The 18,893-nt window shown below is 33.8% G+C and overlaps 1 protein-coding gene and 1 non-coding gene across 10 annotated transcripts in view; one reads left to right on the top strand and one right to left on the bottom strand.

Moving 5' to 3' along the window:
- The window catches only part of ADK (adenosine kinase), a 494,813-nt gene that overhangs the window by 75,972 nt on the left and 399,948 nt on the right, over positions 1-18,893 (bottom strand). For all 9 annotated transcript variants that reach the window (XM_026005029.2, XM_072756311.1, XM_072756308.1 and 6 more), the window contains one exon: positions 11,124-11,238. In XM_026005029.2, the coding sequence (XP_025860814.1) occupies positions 11,124-11,238 (115 nt within the window). The remainder of the gene's footprint in view (positions 1-11,123; positions 11,239-18,893) is intronic.
- LOC112928846 (small nucleolar RNA U2-30) lies at positions 3,888-3,956 on the top strand. The gene has a single exon (XR_003236806.1). It is a non-coding gene; the product is annotated as a small nucleolar RNA U2-30 (small nucleolar RNA).

Genomic DNA, 18,893 nt, shown 5'->3' with positions numbered 1-18,893 from the left:
AGATTATGGAAGTCACTGTAAAGAGTCAAAGAATATACCGTCTAATACAGAGTTCTATACTTACTGAAAGGCAAAATAAAAGATAACTGCAGGAGCGCCTGGGTATTTCAATCGGTTAAGCATCCCACTTTTGTTTTCAGTTCAGGTCATGATCTCAGGGTTTTAAGATCAAGCCCTACGTTGGGCTCTGTGCTGAACATGGAGAGTGCTTGGGATTCCCTCTCCCCGCTCTCATTTGCAGCAGCCCCCATGCTTGCTCCCTTCCCCTTTCTCAACAAACAAACAAACAAAAAAAACCCTGCAAACAAAAACTAAGAGAATCCACATTCTTGGTGAAATAATAAAAGAAGCAGGGGAGGCAGAAGAAAAATGATAAAATAATTCTTAATTATTCAGATGAAAACATGGAAATGCAGGAGGAGAAGAACAACAATGTAAAGAGTAAAATTCAACTGCACAAAATGATAACAGTATTTTGTCACTACAAGGCATTAAAATGTAGAATTAAGGTGACTGACAACAATAATACAGAAGGTTGGAGGTCTTAAATGGAATTAAAATCTTCTAAGATCTTCCATTGTATGAGAAGTGGCAAACCTTATAGTTTATATTTGACTTCAATATGTCAAGGATACATTTTTGTAATCTTTAGGGCAAACATCAAAAGGATATACAACTGCCAAGCAAATAGAAAAGGAAATGAATAAAAAAAAACCTTGTTCAATTCCAAAAGAAGCAGGAAAGAAGAAAAAAAGAAGATAAACACGTGAGACAAACAGGAAAACAAAGAGTAAGATGTGAGATAGGAATCCAGTTATATGAGTAATGTATATTAAATATAAATAGACTCCAATTAAAAGATAGAATGAATAAAAAAAATACAATAAAGTGCATTCTAATTACCAAAAAAAATCTTGTATTTAAGAACAGAAAGGTTGAAAGTAAAGGGATTGGAAAGCCATGCTAACACTAAAACAACATAAAACTGGTAGTTAAACTAATAAGAGATGCAAAAGATATTCATCATTAGAGGTAATGGAGGATATTTCCAAATGATAAAAGGTTCAATCCATCAAGAAGATAGAAAGATTCTAAACTTACACGTCATTTACATACATATATGTATAGCTTACACATGAATGAAAGCTTCAAAATATATAAAGCAGAATTAGATGGAACCAAAACAAGATATATAAAAATCCCAATCATAAGAGGACACTTTACTTTTATTTTATTTTGTGTTTTAAAGATGTTATTTATTTATTCATGAGAGACACAGAGAGAGAGGCAGAGACATAGGCAGAGGGAGAAGCAAGCTCCCTGTGGGTAGTCCGATGCAGAACTTGATCCCAAGACCCAGGATCATGACCTGAGCCAAAGACAGATGCCCAACCACTGAGCCCCACTGGCTCCCCATAGGAGGACACTTTAATAAACATTTCTCAATAACTGATAAAACAAGCAGACAAAAACTAAACAAGAGTATAAATGATCTGGACAACAAACTCAACAAAACTGACCTTTCTGTATATGGTAAGACTATATTTAAGAATGTTGGTATATTAAAAAAAAAAAGAATGGCAACATATATATTGTTTTCAAATGCACAAAAAATGTGTATAATACTGATCACACGATGTTCAATACGACAAAGTTTCAACAAATTTTGAAGAACTAAATAAAATCATTCTGACCACAATAAAGTTAAACCAAAAATCAGAAACAAAAAGATAATTAGAAAATATCTAAATATATTCCAGATATTTATTAATTAAGCAGAACTTCCTAAATAACTTCTAAAGAATATATCACAATAGTAACTAGAAAATGTTTTGAACTAAAAATAATAAAATAGACATATCAAAATTTAGAAATTTTGTAAGTAGAGAATAGAATAAAGAAAAAGTATGCAAAATTAAAAAAATAAAACATTCAATGCAGAAAATCAACAAAGGCAGGGTTGGCTTTTTTCTTTTCATAAAAAGATTTTATTTATTTCAGAAGGAGAGCAAGAGAGCACGACTCTGCAAGAGAAGCAGACTCCATGGTAAGCAGGGAACTGGACATGGGGCTTAGTCCCAGAACCCTGGTATTATGACCTTGGCTTACTGCAGACTGAGCCACCCAGTTGCCCTCGTTCTTTACAAGACTAATAAAATTGATAAATCTTGTCATGGCCATGAAAATGTGCCTCTCAGATATTCCAAGTGGAACTATGGTCTGAAATTCACCACTGCATTCATACTGAGGCCATGTTTCCCTTGAGCACAACAGGAGTAGCATAGAGACCTGTTCTTGAGATACATGGGATTCCTTTGGGCAACTTTGCTTGTTGGGCAACTTTGGCTTGTGGATTCCTCTCTGGCTTTGTCAAAACCTAACTACATTGCAATCTATGTGTCTTTCTGCCCAACCTTCCTTTGGTCCTCCTAACACAAGGGTCAGACTTGTACAATTTGATAGGTTTCCCTGTTTCCTCCGGCTTCTAATTTATCTTCTGTTATAGGTGTTTCCTTCCATTAATCTTTTGAGTGTCAAGCCTCATCTTGGCATCTATTTCTTTGAAAATCCAAATTAGCATAAACTTAAAGGAAGAGTGATCAAGGAAAAGAGAAAGAGCAGACATTTAATTCCAAGATTAGGAATCTAAAAAGGAACATCACTATAGATCCTACAGTAATTAAGAAGATGGAAGAATACTAGAAATAATTTTATTTAAAATTTAATATTATTATATTATTTAAATTTTAATATTATTATATTATTTAAATTTTATTTTAAATTTGAGTACTTAGGTGAAATATATACAAACCCTGAGAGAAATACAATTTATCAGAACTGACATAGAAAGAAATAGAAAATTGGGCACTCCTATTCAATTAAAGAAGAATCTGTAATGAAAAACTATCCAATAGAGTATTCTCTAGGCCCAGATATTTTGATGGGTGAGCTCTTTCAAATATTTACATAAAAATTACCTCAAGCTTATAAAACTCTCCCAAAACAGAAAAAGGGCACTTCCTAATTCACTTCATAAGGTTATTAGAATGTTCCTGCACAAACTAACAAGGAAGTTACAAGAGAGAAAAATTAAGAAACAAACTCTTTCATAACACTGCAAAAATCTGAGATAAATATAATCAGATAAAATCCAGCGATATATTAAAAGAATATCATGACTCTACTGGGACTATCCCAATAATGCATGGAAAAATGGAATGTTTACCATTCCAATGGAATGATGTAATTCACACATTAAAAAAGGGGGAGGGTGAAAAATCATATAGCAATCTCTAATAGATACAGAAAAGTTATTTGATAAAATTCAACTCCCTTTATGACTAAAAACACCTTAACATCATCAACAACTAAATTCTTTGTAAACTATTAATGAAAGGAAACTTTCTTAATCTGTTAAAGAGTATCTATAAAGAGATTACAGCAAACTTTATCCTTTTTGATGAAATACTGAAGATTTTCCATGGGAGATTGGGAATGAGACAAAGATACTCACTATAACCATTTCAGTTATACTCATAGTCATTGTGCTTCACTGTGCTAATAGTGTAGTAAGAAAAATAAAAAATAAATTCAAAGATTGGGAAAGAAGAAATTAAACTGTTATTATTCATAGATGATATCATTATATACACAGAAAATCCAAAAGAATCAACAGACATATTATTATAATTAATAAGTAGAAACAAAGCAATTATAAAAATTCATATTCCAGTAAAACACAATTGGAAACTTAAAGTATGTTATTTAAAAATGATGTACCTGTATGTATAAAGGTGACAGTGGATAACTGAGGACTTGTTGATAGATAAAAGACTGGAGGGTAAATTTGTGTGTATATAAAAGACTAATCAGTTTTTCTGACTAATTAGTAATGATGGAAAGGTTTTCTACTGATCTTTATAACTATGAATGTTTCTATATTTGATCTGAGCTCAGAATTAAAAAAAAAAGGATAGTACCAAAAAAATAAATAATAAATGGGGATGCCTGGCTGGTTCAGTTGGTAGAGCATGTGACACATGATTTTAGGGTCATGAGTTCAAGCCCCATGTTGGGCATAGAGCTCACATAAAGAAAATACAAAAAAAAAAAAGGGGGGGGGAGGGAATCTCATAAAAGTTATATATGTAAGACCATTATACTGAAAAAAACTAACATTTTGAGAAAAATTAAAGACCACCTAAATTAATAGAGTAAAATACTCTATGGATTGGAAGACACAATATTGTAAAGATGTCAATTATTTCCAAATGGGCTAAGATATTCGATATATAATTCAATTCAATAAAATTCTAGTAAGAATTAAGAAATTTCAGGGGGAAAACAATAATCTGATTCTAAAATTTATGCGGAAATGCAAAGGGTCAAGAAAAGCCAGGATAAGCTTGAAGAACAAAGTTAGAAGTCTGGCATTACCAAATAAAAAGACTAATTATAAGTTAAGTAAATAAGAGTCTAAACTGGTTATAAAGATAAAGAAAACAACAGAATAGAATAGTCTAGAAAAAGACTGACAGATATAAGGTAATGTGTAATGTGACAAAGGTATCAATTTACTGCAGTAAGGGTTGTTCCTTTTAATAAATGATGGTCGGTCAACTGGTTATTCATATGGGTAAAAGAAATGAATTGTCCCTCTACCTCATACCATATATAAAAATTAATTCTAATTCCAGGACTGTGAATGCAGATGAAAAGAGTAACATAAATTTTTAGGGGAAAAAAAGAACAATAGGAAAACCTTTTAATGAGCTAGGAATATGCAAAGATTTTCTTTATAAGAATATGAAAAGTATTTCCCATAAAGGAAAAACATTATTAACTGGTCTATATTAAAATTAAGAGCTTTATTTCTCAAAAGATATGAAGGTCTGAAAAGGAAAGCCACAAGGTGGGAGAATATAGTTGCAATACATTTATCTAACAAAAGACTTGTATGCAGACTGCTAATAGAATTATATATCAAGAAGACAATCTAATATGGGCAAAAGACTTCAACAGGAACTCTACAAAAGAAGATATCTAAATTCTAATAAGCAAATGAAAAGGGGCCCTACCTCACTAACTTAGGGAAAATCTAATGAAAGACACAATGAGAAACCAGAGCATACTCACCAGAATGGTTAAAATAAAAAACATGGACAGTAGAAAATGTTGATGAAAATGTGGAAAAATAAAAGCCATTCTATATACTGATGGTGGGCATATCAATTGGTACCACCACTTCAGAAAACTAGAGGTAAAAAAATGGAACTCTTCTGTAGCATAACTGTGGTTATGTGGTGGTAGTTTCATGATCTTATGCATTTGTTAAAGCACACAGAACCTTGACACCATGACGGGTGAACTGCACTTACTAACAAAACCAACCTAGATATGAAAGGAAACCAAAATGCAATACAAACTCTTAGAAACAAACCAAACTTTATTACAAATGAATAACGTAAACACACTGAAGTGGATGGAATAAAAGCACTAATCTGAAGTGACTCTGGAACAGTATTTTGACTGGACATCAGAGCACTAAAGATGAAAAGAACTTTATAAACAAATAGTGAACTCTAGAAAGTAAATATATTGCGCACAAGAGTGTGGGTAAGTAATTCAAAACTACTTTAGGATGGAACAAATAAGTAAATATATTTTAGATAATGAGAGCCAAAACTTTCAATGACAGAGGAAGAAGTTAAAAGGAAGGAAAGGGTGTAGGCGAGAATGAACTCTGTTGTTGGACCAGAATCAAAGGTATCAGCAGTTTCAACTCATGGAATTCAAATATATAAATAGATAGATAGATATGGAAATAAATACAGATGGATATGTATGCATGAGTTATCATATGTACATATATTGCCAATCTATTTGCTAAGAGGGTCCCAAAGCAATGATCCTCAATTAGCAATGAGCATGTCTAGCACCCAGATCTGGGTTTCTAAATATCGTTTGCTAATTAAAGGAACCAGGATTACTTGAAGAAGTGGTTGATTCCAGGAATGAAAAGGAAAAAGACAAGCACCTAAAGCATCATAGGTTGTCAAAAAGTAAGATAACACTCAAAAAAGGATGGAGACAGAGTAAGATGAAAAAGTCTATATATTGGGTGATTCTATTTCAAAAAGAGACAGAACTAAGTGTCAGTAGTAGAAGCCAAAATAACAGTTGCTTCTAAAGTGCTACAAGTGTTCTATCTTGATCTGGTAGTAGTGACACAGGTGTGTTCACTTAATAACTAGTAATACCAACTTCAGATGCATAAAACTTAAAAACAAACTGTATGAGATGTTCTATATTTTGATTATGGTGATTATTTAGTAAAATATACGTGTATTTCACTCTATGTAATCTATACCTCAATAAATCTGACTAAAGGTCCTTCCAAAATAATGGTATAATAGTTAACATTTGCCTAGGCTAATCTCCCAGGGCTAGGGCTGAGATCACTAAACTACAGAAACCATTCCCCAAAGACATTCCTTCGTCAGAAATGTAACAGTTCCATATATGTTATTCTAAATTTTTTTACCTCCTTGCCTAATTAAAGGACTTTGTCTTTTGTGGTTACAAAAAACTAAAACAGAACATGAGTTAATAACTTAGTTGTTTATACTCCTGGTTAAGAAATAAATACTTCAAAAATCCAAAGAACTTTTTTCTATGAATGTCATAGACATTTTGAAAGAATGCTACTTAATTTGTTCTATCCACACCATCACCAAACTATGCCAACAAGATAATCATTTAAAATTACTTTGGCTATAGTATAATAACATTTTCAAAATGACTTGTAATGATATATTGTAGGAGTAGGAGTTGTGATGATGTGCTGACATTATTCTTCCAGCTGCTGAAGTTGTTTTCCTTTAGAGTTCGCATTTCCTATTCCACATTTTCTGTACTTTATGTCTACTAGATTGCAAAGCACATTGACCTTTTCTTATAGAGTAATGTGCAGCACTGAGTATTATTAAAGAACATGAAAACTTAACTAGCAAATGGAGTGACAAGTTTCTTTCAGGTCTCAGGAACATGAAGACAAGTAACTTCAATAACCCCATTTACTTATAAGGAAATGACAAGGGCACTATGATGTGACTATCTTAAATTATAAGCAATCAAATGCAATGATTATTTAAAATGATAAACATAGATTGCTAGTAATACTAGATGAGTACATGATACTTTGTAATTTATCAAAAGAGAGAAGCACTCACCAAGACTTGACTTATTGAAGTACTAGACGCTTAGTTGCTAAAAAGTTTTGTTTCTATCATCCCACAAAAGCATAAACGTGAGGCAACATCAAATCACCTAATCCAGTGGTTCTCAAAGTGAGATGGCAGATAGACAGCATTGCTATTTTACCTTTTCAACAAATACACAACCCTACACTGCCCTTCCCCCAGATTCTACATCCCATATTTCTTATATATCTTTTCGAGGATGTATACTCTAGTCCTCTTCACAGGGATGTATCAGGTTGAAGTAAACATACTTCTATGAAGGCAGGGCTATATTTACCAAACGTCTACTAGGTGATTCTGTCTGACATGGCAGCCCCTGTCTTCCAGTTGAAAACCTCTGACCTAGTCTATTTTCTCCTTTTGGGCAAAATTACAATTCAAACAGCCCAGAAAGAATTCTCAAAGTATTCAGAAAAGTCTACAATTTATTCTTCAATGGACCTATTTCATTGTGTCACATAAGAGCCAAAGTGTGAAATGCATTATTTTCAACTTAGAATAAAAATCTTATTGCTTTTTCCAATTTTTAGGGACATGTTTTGTACAGAAAGTTGGAGAAATGTAAACTTTCTGTAAAGACATATATCTATGTATGTGGATGTATGTACGTATGCATGTATATAAAATACTTATTTTTGTAATTGTTAATATAATAAGGTGTTAATACATGAAGACCCCATTAGTAGTTGCTGTCCAGTAGGTAATACAAATCTTTAGTCTAAGTTTTTCTATATTTATAGACACAAGAATGACTTCCTTGACCTGACTCCCATGATACCTAATAGGTTCATTCAACATTAAAAAGGATCAAAATGTACAAAATCATATTTTCTTTCCTGCCTGTCATTTCTGGCTTCTTACTCTTACTACTTTCCAGCATTCCTTGCCACCTTCCACCCCCACCCCCAAAAAAGCTTGGAACTCAATTAGCTTGCAAGCAATGAGACAATGGTTGATATGTGACAAAACCTCTGGGCTAGATGGATATACAAAGTGGATACACAACTGAAATAGAGCCAACCAAAAAAATGAGTGTTAAAGACTTCAGATCCACAGTTTAGTAAAGAGGGATTCAAAGAACTACATGTATAAAATAACAGAAAGTGGTTTATAGACGCAAAATCTCAAAAGGAGAAAGGTCTCTAGCATTAAATACCAAGAAAACTGATTTTGTTACATTATTGCTAAATGCCACAAACTTAGCAATGATCATTTAAAAGTACTCTACAGTGTGAAGTTTAAGGAACAACGATTCCTAATTAGTGTTTTAATAAGTGTGTTAGCACTGCCTTGTGCCATTCTGGAATGTCACTTATGGTAAATTAAGGGACACTTTCCCTCCCCATCTTCCATTAGTATTTTAATGCTAGGAGGTGGGAAAAAGCTGATCCATATTCAAGAGCAAAGGAGGAAAAACAATAACAAATTGGCATCTCTTCTGTGAATTGCCCCACAGGCCAAGCATTTTTATGTTCTTAATCATTATTAAATGACTTAACATGACACCCAGAGCCTGGCGAATGATTGCATCCTGACATGAGAACGAATTACAAATGAAATGAAAGATCAAGCCGTATTAGAGGATTGCCTCTGGGAAATGAAAATCTTTAATTCTCTTTTATTATTGACATTTATTTGGCTGCCATGAATAACAACATAGCAAAGAGATTCAGCTATGCTTGTGCACTGAATAGCTTATCCCAGGGCTCAAAACTGCATTAACATTTATCATGTTTGCTTTTGTAGCTGACACCACTGAACAGATTCTCTATCCATCTTGTATTTATCATGCATTGCAGATATAGTGCATCCTCTAATTTAAGTTCATTTTCATATAGTAGGAAGAGCAAAGATTAGCCAATGTCTCTCCTCAAATAAATTCCTGCTAGTAAGTATTCCTAAGAATGGTTTAATAGATTTAATAAAGAACAAAATGAGTTGACAAAGAAATTGAATCACAGGAAGGGGGGGCTAATTTTAAAGATTTCAACTTTGGGGAAATTGTGCAAATTCACGATGAAGAAGACACTTGTACAATATGTATATCTGGAATATCTAAAGCCTTAAAATAAATGTCTCTATAAAGAGCAACCAAATAGCATTTTATGAATCTGAAGGCAGTACTACAGTTCCTGTAAGATAAGAAGTCTGCATGTTTTTCACTTTTCTAAACAGTATTCATTGCTAAGACAGGAACAGGCCACATCCTATATGAAGACAGCAATCCAGATAGTTATTATCAACGCAGGGATGTCTTTTCATGACATTTCTTTTCTCTCTTGCACAAATTAACAGCATGGCTTTTTCTGTCACAGTAATAAAAGATTACATGGTACTTGATGCCTTTGCTTATATGATCCTCTTTGCTAATACTACTGGATTGCCCTCCTTTCTTTAATTCCCACCTAGAATTCAAGGCTGAGCAAACATATCAATATATCTTGGGAAAATCACTTAGTATCTCTTGATTCTTTTATTTCTTAAAAAAAAAAAAAAGATTTATTTATTTATTTTAGAGAGAGAGAAAGAATGAGCAAGCATGGGTGGGAAGAGGGGCAGAGGTAGAAGTAGAGAATCTTAAGCAGACTCCCCACTGAACATGGAGCCCAATGTGGGGCCGGATCCCATGATCATGACCTAAGCTTAAACGAAGAGGTGGACACTCAACTGACTAAGCCACCCAGGCATCCCTATATCTGATTCTTGATTGGAAATTATTTTTTACTTTTATTTCTGTTTTTTTTTTATAATTTTGATCATAGAAAATTTTAAACATATATACAAGTGGAGGTAATAACATAATGACCACCCCTCATATACCCATCACCCAGCTTCTACAATTATTAACTCATGATAAATCTCATCTATAACTCCACTATTTGTCACTCAGGGAATTAATATGAAATAGATATTTTCTTAAGTAAGTCTGTGAATGTTGCTTTTGACAATTCTAAAGTAAGAAAGTTGGAATAAATGAATTCTAGGGTTTCTTCTCCCCAAAATTTGACAATAATCTTTTCTTTGACCCTTTCCAGGAATATATGCATGTGTGTGTGTTTGTGTGTACACAAATACATTTTAAAGATTTTATTTATTTGAGAGAAAGAGTGAAAGAGGGAGAGAGAGAGAGAGAGAGAGAGAGACAGAGAGAGAGCGTACAGGCAGGGAGAAAGGGAGAAGCAGGGAGCCTGATGCACGGTTTGATCCCAGGACTCAGGGATCACGACTTGAGCTGAAGGTAGATGCTTGACTGGGCCACCCAGGCACCCCTCAGGCTTATATATTTAAGAAAACTTTACTTCATATTCATTTTAGAACTACCATATGATTTCTGGGTGTTTATCTGAAAGGAACAAAAACGTTAACTCAAAAATATATCTATACCCCCATGTTCATTGCAGCATTATTTATAATAGCTAAGACAATAGTCCACTGACGGATGAATGAAGAAAATGTGAAACACATACACACACACACACACACACACACACACACACACACACACACAGAAAGACTATTCAGACATAAAAAAGAGAAGACAATCCTGCCATTTAAACAATATGGATGAACCCCAAGGGTATTATGCCAAGTTAAATCATTCAGTGAGAGAAAGACAAATATTGTACGATCTTACTTGTATGTGGAATCTAAAACAAACAAAACAAAACTGAACTCATAAATACAGAGAATAGATTGGTGGTTGCCAGACACAGGGGTGGTAATGGGGTAAGCAAAATGCATGGAGGTGGTTAAAAAAAAGAAGGGTGTGTTATTTTCAAATAAATTATAAGAGAGTATAGAATTCTGTTATAAATGACTAATCTTCATTATACTGTGCTTGCATACAATTTCCACATGTACCTGTAGCCATTATAGTATCTTCTCTCCCTTGGGTGAAAATCACGATTCGTTGCCTCTTCTGGTTCACCTTTGGCAGAGCTTGTGTCTTTCTGGCTATCTCTTTAATGTCTTCAGTCTATTAATAGAGAGGAAGGAAAAGTTTTCATAACTAGTACAAGAAAGCAAAACTTAGATTAAGGATTTAGCTTGTCATGTTCAAAATATGAGAAATATGCACCCCCTATTATAAGTTATTATTTAAAAATTTTAACCATATGCAAAAATAAATAGTACAATAGCCTCCAAGAGACCACCATCAAGTTGCAACAATTTTATTTTATTTTATTTTATTTTATTTTATTTTATTTTATTTTATTTTATTTTTAAGATTTTATTTATTCATGATAGTCACACAGAGAGAGGCAGAGAGGCAGAGACACAGGCAGAGGGAGAAGCAGGCTCCATGCAGGGAGCCCGACGTGGGACTCGATCCCGGGTCTCCAGGATCGCGCCCTGGGCCAAAGGCAGGCGCCAAACCGCTGCGCCACCCAGGGATCCCAACAATTTTAAATTTATGATAAATTTTATTTCATCTACGGTCTCACCCACTTGCCTTTCATATTATTTTGAAACAAATCCCAGATACAATATAATATTATCTGTGAATGTTTTATTATGTACCCCTGAAAGGTAATGACTTACACATAACCGCATAACTACTGTATTTTTAAAAAGAATTAACAATAATTTCTTATTATCAGCAAATAGCCAACTTTCAATTTCTAATTAAAGAGAGATTTGTAAAAAAAAAAAAAAGGAATACTTAATTATTTTAGAGGTTTAGAGAATTATGCTGACAATGGAAATAATGTTACTAAACTGCCAAATTTTTCCAAGTTCTAAAATGAGAGAAAGAGATGCTGTTTCCTACAGACTTTATTTTATTTAAAAAAGATAAAGGAAAAAAAATAAAAAAGATAAAGGTAGGGATGCCTGGGTAGCTCAGTGGTTGAGCATCTGCCTTTGGTTCAGGGCGTGATCCTGGAGTCCTGGGATTGAGTCCCACATTGGGCTCCCTGTGGGGAGCCTGCTTCTCCCTCTGCCTGTGTCTCTGCCTCTCTTTCTCTGTGTCTCTCATGAATAAGTAAATAAAATCTTAAAAAAAAAAAAAAAGATTAAAGGTAAAAAAAATCCAAACTAAGTCTAGGAACTTGATACTACTTGTCAGATCATATAGAACATGAAGTTTACATCATAAATGTTCTGACTTGAAATCTAATTCTTGAGCTATTATCAGTAGGGTTTTTAGAATCATCTTTTCAACTATTTTAGATAATTTAAAAATCCATGTCTGAATTCAGTGGGCCCCTAATCCATCCATAGTTTGGGCTTTACTGGTAGTGTATCACTGTGTAGTTTTAAAGAGTTATGGAGAGAGTAACACATACCAGAGGAGAAATATATCTGAGTGGTATCAAGATGTTTAATTAGAACAGAGGTAGACAAATCATAATGGTTACAAAGAACATCAGAAACTATGATATTTTTAAAGGTATGAAAATCTTTAGTGAAATATTTGTATGCTGTTTGTTCACTACATACTTAAGAAATTCCAGATGATAAATGAAGCTAAGCTTCTACTATACCTAACATGATGATTCTAGACAACCGTTGTTTCTGAAAAGAATAGCCATGTGTGGTTAAGACAATGCTGCTGACCTTTCAAACATGCTGAGTATTTCTTTGTGTTGTTCATTTTAGAACAAAACTAAGCCTGATAATATGAGAAAAGAAATTCTTTAGGGAAAAACTATTAGAAATGACTAGTAACAGCTGAAAGGACCCCCCCCAAAAAGAAAATTAAAATTAAAAGAAGTCACATAATGATGATATTTTCATTCTCTCAAATAAACATATATATTAAATTAAAATGACTGACATATATTTTCCCAATTTCCTTACCACACTTAAGTTTCACAACTGTCAGCATTTTGCTTATGATTGAGTACAGTTCCTATTTAATAAAGATAAAGGGGTAAAGCCCAGAAACACATTCATTTTATCAACTTGGGAACAGAATACCATTGCATGTAGTGGATATTTTTAAAATAGAGGTCTTTCTTCAATGTGTTATAAGGAATTATTTAAGAATGAAAATTCATGGTTGTCTTTTACCAAGCCAGTGGTAAGATATATTTTTTAATGGGAATTTTGGTAATCTAATCAAAGAAAACCTTCTTCTTCTTCTTCTTCTTCTTCTTCTTCTTCTTCTTCTTCTTCTTCTTCTTCTTCTCCTCCTTCTTCTTCTTTTTTTTAAAGATCATTTATTTATTCATGAGACACACACACACAGAGAGAGAGAGAGAGAGAGAGAGAGGCAGAGACACAGGCAGAGGGAGAAGCAGGCTCCAAGCAGGGAGCCGGATGCAGGACTCGATCCCGAGACTCCAGGATTACGCCCTGGACTGAAGGCAGGTGCTAAACCGCTGAGCCCCCGAGGCATCCCTCAAAGAAACCTATCTTATCTCTCAAATGAAATCTTACAAAAATGGCAATTCAAGATTGAAATAAACTTCCCAAATATAAAACACAAATCTTTACAGAATGGTTAAGCTTTATTCTAGTTGTATCCATATCCACAGTTCATACAAAACTCCTTTGTTACTCGGGGATCACTGTCAGTGAACACCAAATTTAAATTTCTTACTATGTCTTTGAGAAGCCATTGCTTTGGCCTCAATAGTTGATCCCCATCTAGTATGGAATCTTTTCTTAAAATCTCCATTTTGTCTTCTCAAAGTTACATATTTCTAGTTCTGCTGCTACCTCCATCTCTCTGTAGACTCTTCTTCCTTATACTTGGGCTAACACTTAACAGAATTATGAAATTACAGGAGACTTGAGAGTGTGACACACCTGGATTTCTGCTATTTGAGGAGGTAAATAAACCTCTACGAGGGTCCATTTCCTTATCTACAAAACTAAGAAAATAATTATGTTGAAAGACATTTGGGGATGCCTGGGGGCACAGTCATTTCTTTTTTTTTTTTTTTTCTTAGTTTCAGCTCAGGTTGTGATCTCAGGGTCATGGGATTGAGCCCTGCCTCAGGCTCCATGCTCTGAGCAGAGTCTGCTTTAAAGACTTTCTCCCTTCCGTGCGCGCGCTCTCTCTCTCAAATAAATATTTTGAAAAAATGACATTGGGAAAGAAATATGCCAAAATTAGTGGGCAAAAGTTTGAAGAGAATCCGGATATTTGCATAGTCTCAAAGTATCTCCTCTAAGATACTTCTCATTACAGATTAGTAGGTGAAATGAGATATTTGCATAGTCCTCAAATATCGTCCCCAAGATATTTATTAAATACAATAAGAAAGCAAAACATTACAAAAAATAAGCTGGCATACACCACCTTAACCCAGTGATGAAAGTTAACATCATCAACATTAAGGCATGGGATGTCATCTATGTCCCTGATACGATACACTAGAAGAGAAAATCACTTATGTGGTATTTCTGGCAAAAATGCATAACCTCAACTTAAATAACAGAAAATATCTGAAAAAGTCAAATTGAGGGGCATCCTATAAAATGATTGACAAATATTCTTTTTTTAAAAAAGATTTATTTATTTATTTCAAACAGAGGGAGTTGGAGAGGGAGAAGCAGGCTCCCTGCAGAGCAGGGAGTCCATTGTGGGGCTCGACTCTGAGATCACAACACTAGTTGAAGGCAGATGCATAACTGACTAAACCACCCAGGTGCCCTGACAAGTACTCTTCAAAAGGATCAAGATCATGAACAAGGAAAGAATGAGAAACTGTCACAGATAGGAAGAAACTAAGGAGACATAACAGATAAATGCAATTTGTTTTCCTGGATTAGATTCTGGATCAGAAAAAGGAAATTAAGGAGAAATTGGTGAAATCAGAATAAAAACTGTAGTTTAGTTACTGGTATCATATTAATGCTAACTTCTTTGTTTGGATAATTATACCTTTATTTGTGTAAAATGTTACATTAGGGAAGGCTAAGTGTACTATTTTTGCTAATTTTCTTAGTGTAAAATTATTTCAAAATAAAAAGTTGAACATAATTGTTGTGAAGAAAGAAGAGAAGGTAAGTGAAAGAGCTTAATGCAATATTTAGCACATGCTAAATAGTTAATAAATATTAATTTCTTTCCTCTAATGACCATCATTTTAATACTCTCCAAAACTGTTATATCCTGAGGTTGCCCCCAAATCTCTAAAAAGGGCCTCAAGAGTTTTGTGTATTGGGAATTCAATTATGGTATCTAATAAGGGAGGAGAGAAAGGAAAAGGGGGGGAGGAGTAGAAGAAAGCTCATACAATTTAGCTATGAGCCATGTATGTAACTCTAAAGTACTCACTAAACTTAATTTCTATAGGCGGTGGGTATTATTACCATATCCTTATTCTGTAGGTGAATAAACTGAGTCACAGAGAGGTTAAGAAGCTTCCTAAGACCATAAAGATACTAAGTGCTAGTGCCAGGCAGGGCTAGCACCCACAGAGTCTGACTCCAGAAATTACACTCTTAACGGATATTCCATGCTATCTGCAGATTGTACTGCTTTTTTGAATTCCGGCAGTGTGCTTTCTGTTATCACAAGACTATAGCATGTTGAACTGAAATAATTTTTCTGCCACATGCACAAATCATTGCTGATCTTGTATTTAAGTTTGCTCCCCGCCTCCCTTAATTATTCTGGCTTGTATATTACCCTAGTGATTCTCAATTTTTGACTTCCAAGATATTTCTCATTTCCAAGGTCATTTGGAAATCAAATCTCCTCCTCCAATATGTTAGGATGTGAGAAAGAAAGAAATAAGTGTAGTTTATAAAGAGTACGAGACTTAAAGAGCTGGCTCTGGTTCTGGCTCCAGATGTATTAGCTATGTGTGACCTTGAACAAGTCATGGAACCTATTTTTTATCTGTTGAACTGATAAGGCATAACATGCTAACTCCCAAAAGGTTTGTATGAGTATTAAATGCATTAATGATATGTTGGAAAGGTTTTATCAACTGTGAAGCATTTTATAAATGTTAAATTATGCTTTTATTGTCACTGGTGATCACACACCTTAAATTTAGCATTGTCTTCCAAATTAAAGAATACACTCTCTTCATTCCATTTTTAACAAGCTGATGATACAAATGTTAATACTGTATAATCTACCTATTCCTATGGAATAGCAATTGTGGTGTTCCCACACATTGCCTCACTTAACCATATCACATTCTTTTGTTTTCCAAATAGAAACTCCTGTAATAATTATGGTGTTCACATGACGTGTCAGTCCCCAGTCTTATCTCCTACCACCTCCTCCTCACTTACTTCATTCCAGTCACATTGGCCTTTTGTCAGTTCTTGGAGTTCACAGTACATTACGCTCTTTCTCCTTTGGGGGCCTGTGTACTCTTGTTTTCTCTGTTTGAAATTTGTTTCCCTGTTGTTTGCTTTGCTTTTTTCTGTCAATGCTAGATATCCATATTTTTCAAGTTTTACTTTCCTCAGAGAGTCATTCCATGACTACTGTATTTAAAACATAGAAACCTCTCCCACATTCTCTTTCACAGTATATTTTCTGGTCATTTCTGTCTTGTTTCAGGGTCCATCAAAGTGTCAGGTACAGAGTTAGTGCTTAGTAAATATTTACTGAATGAATAAATGATTAAATGAAGAGAGTTAAAAGATGACCTTTCTCTTTCTGTTAACCTACTCTTTTAAAAAAAACAGTCTTCTTTTGGGACTCGGTCACCTAGAAAAGCAGCATTGTATTCTCTTAGCCAGCAGGACCTAACATAGTGTCTTATTTCCAGAAACTCTGGGTGATCATTCATTGTATTCTTTGTATTTGTGAGGAACACAAGAACCTTAGAAAAATCTCAGAGACTACTTTGGGAATCAATATCTCCTGAACACTCTGTGGACTTTCTATCCAGTGTTGATCAATGGAATTTTTGTGATGATGGATATGTTCTATATATGCGTAGTCCAATATGGTAGTCCCTAGCTATGTACATACATACACTTGAAATGTGCCCACTGAGATTTAGGAACTGAGTTTTAAATTTTATTTAATTAAAAAACATTTTTTAAATTTAATTTTAATTAATTTGAATTTAAATAGTTGTATGTGGCTAATGGATGCCATACTGGATAGCACAATTCAATACTTTCTGTCTCAGTGGTATGAGATGATAGAGTCATCAATGGTCAGAGAAAGATTTCAAGTCCAGGATCCTCTGGTTAGAGTCAGGGGCTATGGGGGAAAGTTGGGAAAAGGACTGCTTTGTTTCCTTGATGGTCAGAAGTAATATATCTTAGAGATCTAAAATAAATTAAGATTCGTTGCTTGGAGTAAAACTGAATAAATGACCCAGTAGAGAAGGTTTGAATTATCTTCATCATTTGGCAGAGTCCATTGCACAAAGAATATACAAAGTATATTATATTTAGGTTTACGGAGATATTTTCTTTATTTAATAAATCAATTTTCAATACAGCTTTTTAAAAGGTTTCATAATGAAACATTTTTAAGTAACCTTATTTTTATTTAGGTTCTAAAAATACAAACCTTTAATCGGTTCAGTTCAAGATAAAGTTGATTTAAAAACACACTGCAGTCTGAACTGATTTTACAGAATAATAAAAGGCCTCATGAAACTTTTTACCTCAAGAATTGTCACTTTAAATTCTTAGCAGGTCTGTCATTTAAATCAGGCACTATGCAATTTTCTATTATATATATATATATACACACACACACACACATATATATATATATATCCTCTCCTGCTTTGTGCTCTGCCCAGCTCCAGTTTTTATCTCATTCTCCAGTGCCCTCCTAAGCTGCCTCTTCTTACTGAAAATTGCCCAATTCATTTTAAAGATTAAATATTTTTTTTAAAAGAAAGATTATCTAAAATTTGCAGAGAAGCTAACCAGAATATCATAAACAATACCACTGAAGATATTTCCTGATGAATAAACACTGGTATTTTTAGAGGCATTTGGACTGGTCTGTTAACAGACATATCACTAGTGGCAATACTCAGTGGCTTTGGGAACTGATTGGGATTTATAATAGAAAATGAGGGTAGGACAGCAGAGCTGGTGGAAAGAAAAAAAATGCTCACCTTTCTTTTTAATCTTCTCATTTCTTTCCTCATTCATGCCCCAATTTAGAGGCAAAATTAAGGTTGAGAGGGATAAAATGCAGATTTTGTCTAGTTTGTCACAGTAGATCTGAGAGCATTAACACATTTCAATAGGTATTAAACCATTAAGATAAAGTGATTTTTTCTTGTTTGATTATTTAAAAACACCAAATTTAAACTTAGGCTTTCCTATTACTGTCTAATGGGCTAAGGAAACGTTAATGACCTTTTAAAATCATTGAATTCCTCTAGATAACATTCCATATATGGATTAATAAAAATATTCTACTCACGGCTCTTATATATACTTCAATGCTTGTAGTATTTTAGGGAATTCACGAAGGGACACATCAAGACATGGTATGCTTTACCTAATCTAACATATCACTGTCAGCATCACCAAGAGTAGTTTTGCTATGTTAGAATGTAATAAGACATACTATTATGAATATCATCACTTTGTTTATATGCTGTAATCAATTATGGCAGATTTATGGTTAAAAAAAATCTAGAATCAGTAAATAAGAACTAATGGATAGGTTAATATGGTGCCACTTAGTAGAAAATAGAAAAAGTAGTTTGTTGCTAAGACTGAATTTAA

The sequence above is a fragment of the Vulpes vulpes genome, chromosome 4 (assembly GCF_048418805.1).
Source record: "Vulpes vulpes isolate BD-2025 chromosome 4, VulVul3, whole genome shotgun sequence".
Taxonomy (NCBI): domain Eukaryota; kingdom Metazoa; phylum Chordata; class Mammalia; order Carnivora; family Canidae; genus Vulpes; species Vulpes vulpes.
This window is presented reverse-complemented; position numbering and strand designations above follow the sequence as displayed.